At 42.7% G+C, this 3,948-nt stretch overlaps 1 protein-coding gene across 1 annotated transcript in view; it reads left to right on the top strand.

The window, feature by feature from the left end:
* The first annotated feature begins 756 nt into the window (after window positions 1–756).
* HDAC10 (histone deacetylase 10) overlaps window positions 757–3,948 on the top strand; it is a 20,188-nt gene continuing 16,996 nt past the window's right edge. Inside the window, exons 1-2 of the mRNA XM_009332017.1 lie at window positions 757–821; window positions 1,641–1,775. Coding sequence (XP_009330292.1) covers window positions 757–821; window positions 1,641–1,775 — 200 coding nt within the window. The remainder of the gene's footprint in view (window positions 822–1,640; window positions 1,776–3,948) is intronic.

Raw genomic sequence — 3,948 nt, 5'->3', positions numbered from 1 at the left:
CCAGGCTTCCCCGGCGGGCGGGAGGGCGAGGAGCGGAGCGGGCCCACGGCCCACGTTAACGCGCCCTCCGGCGGCTCGGGGGCTTCGGTGAGGTGACCTAGCGGCCAGCTGTGCGGTTTAGTCTCTCTTTCTTCGCATCGGTTTCTTTGTTTCTCTTAAATGTCTCTCTTGGGTTTTTGAAAGACCTATGAAGTTTTAAACACAACAGATCCCTGTAATTCTTCTGTCTGTGGTGTATATAATCCTATTTTTCATACTTTGCGGCTTTATAACTTAAGTTTTCACAAGTAGCTGTTTTGTTTCACATCAGCCGTGACAGGTATCTGTGTGTAATGGTGGGGTGAGGAGGCCTGTGCTCACATCCCCGACAGCCTTTGTAAGGCCCTGAGCGTGGGCTAGAAGGGCTTGGGGAGACAGCATAACCCCTTCACCTGCACCAGAAATACCTGTGCCAAGGTTTTGAAAATTCAGATAATCATTAATCCTACCTGCGTGGGTCTAGGCTTGTTTCAAGGTCTGTGCCATTAGTGTTGCACTGCTGCCTTGCTCCTCGGTCTTGTCAGGGCTCCTCCTAAATGATTTTCTTTGATTTCATTCTGCAAGTATAAAGTGTAAAGTGCAAAATCATCATGCAAGCAGATAAGCTGCATACATATATTCTCACTAGCTAATATAATACTTAGTTTGTTTTAATATATGTTTACTGCTTGCCTGAAATACGTGTCTTGGGATTTTTGTTTTGTTCTGTCTGTAGCAATGGCTTCGGGAACAGCACTGATTTACGATGAGGAGATGACTACTCATAAACTACTTTGGAGTGAGTAAGTCACTGCCGTCATTTTTATGAATAGATTCTTATTAGGACTTCTGAGAGAAGTACTAGGTAAATGCAGTTTTTGTAAATGTAATCTGAAATACCTAGTGATAGATACCCTGTCATTTTCCTGGTAAATAGAAAGTCTTTCCTTTTGGAGAAAAAATTTTATTTTATTCCCAGTTTGTATCCAGATGCCGTAATGATAACCTGTAGCTAGGTTTGAGAAGCTGTAAGCCGCCAGTCTGGTAGGCTTTAACAAGAAGCGTTAGCTTTAGGCATCTGAGTAGCCCCCTAAATAAAGTATTTTGAGCTAATTAAATTGTTTATAAAGCTAAAGTTTCATTGATCTTGGGCAAAATATGTAAAAAATTGGACTCACTCAGCTGAAACCTGTCAATTAAATTCAATGAGAAGTTGGTATATGCCACTTGCTTAAATTTACATAAATTAGTACCTTTGCAGTGCTCAGAGTAACAGTCCACTGTTGTCTTCTCTCCCAAACCCACTTCTCTGTTCACCTTCGTTGTAATCTACAGCTTTTCCTTTCAGCATTCTTGTGTCTGTACTTAATAAAAAATTATGCTATTGTGTTTCTTTTTTATTTAAGAACCATATATATTCTTCTGGTTACATATTTTAGAACCAATTTTTGGCTCAATTCCAAAACAAAAAGTATTTAAAGATTTTATTTTTCTTTTACATGTCCCTCTATGAGGATAATGAATCTTCTTACAATGGGCAGTTAAAAGCTAGGCATTATGAAGTGTATTTGTTAGCTGGGCTGGTATGGTATTATAGTAATATGATTATTGCTTATTTTTAGTGCTGTTTGTGATATTGAAGTGCCAGAAAGACTGTCATTCTCCTATGAGCAGCTTAAGTGTTACCATCTTGTGGAAAGATGTGTCCATGTGCCTGCCAGAGAAGGAAGTGAGGAGGAGATCCTGTTGGTTCACAGGTCTGAAACTTACTTTCATCATCATTCAGATTAATTCAATGAAATAACAGATCTCATACCTCCAGGTGATATTTTGCTCCATCTGAAAAGGCCTGCACCGAAACTCAATGACTTCTAGTCTTTTCAATGGAAAATGTGTCACACTTAAAGTTAGACAAGTAATGTTGAGTACGGTGTAGGTGCTGAAGTATGAATCTGCTGTTCCACTAAACCCCTATTCTCAGTCGTTGGGTTCTTAAGCCATGAATGCTGATTTATATGCAACATTAAAAGTAAACTTCTAATAAAAATTAGGACCAGACTTCAAAAAGTGTAGAAAAATGGGTATTCTTTTAGAAAGATAATAATCTTCTCTTTCTCCTAAGCATCTTTGAGAGAGAGGGAACCAAACTGAAAAACTTTGCAGCTAATTCTGGGGCGAGAGTTCAGAGTAACAGCAGCTTGGCCATTCTGAAGTCATGGCAGTGAAGTCTGCTCTGGCATTTGTCACCTCAGTGTGATGATTCTGCAACCAACTGCAGATGATTCTGCATGTTGCTTGTGCACTCATTTGCCCTTGTCAGGGAGCGGCAAAGGCAGCCTTCTCTGAAAGGCAGGGGGAGTCAGGAACAGAGCATGATGACAAAGCAGCCAGAGGCAGTGGCTTCACGGGCAAGGGCACAATCCCGCAATACCCAAGCGAGGCGAGCAGCAGAGGTCCAGTGATGGTAACCGGATTCAGCCACAAGTTTAGATTGCTGGACGAGGCCATAGTGACATGGCAGGTCTGAGGTCAGGCTAGAGAGTCAGCCCACAGGTTGGGGTTCAGGTCCAGATCTGTGGGGTTCATGGCCAGACACAGACATGGCTATGCAACACAGCTGCAGTGTAGCCAAGGGTGAGAGCCTTATCTTAAAAGCAGGTGCCAAGGGAAGGAGGGGGAGCCTCTGCTGAGACTTCTTAGCAGAGCTGATTGCAGGGAACCTCTGCTGAGGCTCCTTCTAGCTCCTTAAAAGGTGACCAGCTGTACTACCTCTAAGCTGGTTCTGAATCCAACAGCCAAACCCCAGGAGGGAAGGCATGCACTCAGAGCCCTGATACATGTGATGAGGACCATAGCTTGATCCCAAGTCATGCTTAAATTTTCAGATTACAGAACAGTATTTTTCCTCAGAGTATACTTGTTTGTTAGAATGCAATTCATGCTGTGTACCAATATAATTTATTTTCATAGTAAATACATTGCTGACTGGGTACTGAAGAGACTTGATCACTGTTCCCAGGTGAGTTGCTCCTGCTAGATGACTTGGGGACAAATGACTAAGTTTTGTCTAGGTTTCCATAGGTAAGCCAGCGATAATAGAGCTCTTTCCTTTCTAAAACACTTTTAGATTGAAACAAATACGTGACTCCTATAAAAATGTTTTGTATGTGTTCATAGTTAGTTATGAGGATGCTGACGAACTTAAACTAGTAATTATGCAGTCATTCAGGTTCATATGGTTTTATTCCTGTTAACAACTTCATTTTGAAGCCACTGTTTAGCTTTATTTCTGTTAGGCAGCACTAGTGCGTCTCATTTTGTTGTGAAATTCTGATTGCTTTGGCATTGTCCACCTAGAGGAACGCATATGGTCATTGTGTCCTGGATTAGGGCACAGATGGGGAGAGTAGATGCCACCAGCCTCCATTTCCAGCTCACTACACAAGGGCAGGAGAGCAGTGACAGAGAATTGGGGGAACATTGATTCTAGTGCCTTAGTACTTCTTGCACTCTCGAACCAGTGAAAGGAGGGAGTTAGTACACACCTGATAAGGGTTTCATTCAAATACTTGTTTTCCATAGAACAAGGGAGCACTAGACACACATTCTCAGTTATAATAAGTTCGAGACCATCTAAGGCACCTGAAGGTGCACAAGTCCATGGGACCCTATGAGATCCATCCGCAGGTCCTGAAGGAACTGGCAGATGAAGTTGCTAAGCCACTCTCGATCGTATTTGAGAAGTCGTGGCAGTCCGGTGAAGTTCCCACTGACTGGAAAAGGGGAAACATAACCCCCATTTTTTAAAAGGGAGAAAAGGAAGACCCGGGGAACTACAGGCCAGTCAGTCTCACCTCTGTGCCTGGGAAGATCATGGAACAGATCCTCCTGGAAGCTATGCTAAGGCACATGGAGGACAGGGAGGTGATT

The sequence above is a fragment of the Pygoscelis adeliae genome, unplaced genomic scaffold, assembly GCF_000699105.1.
Source record: "Pygoscelis adeliae isolate BGI_AS28 unplaced genomic scaffold, ASM69910v1 Scaffold49, whole genome shotgun sequence".
NCBI classification, from domain to species: domain Eukaryota; kingdom Metazoa; phylum Chordata; class Aves; order Sphenisciformes; family Spheniscidae; genus Pygoscelis; species Pygoscelis adeliae.
Note: the sequence above shows the minus strand (reverse complement) of the source record. Positions and strands in the feature narration are given on the sequence as shown.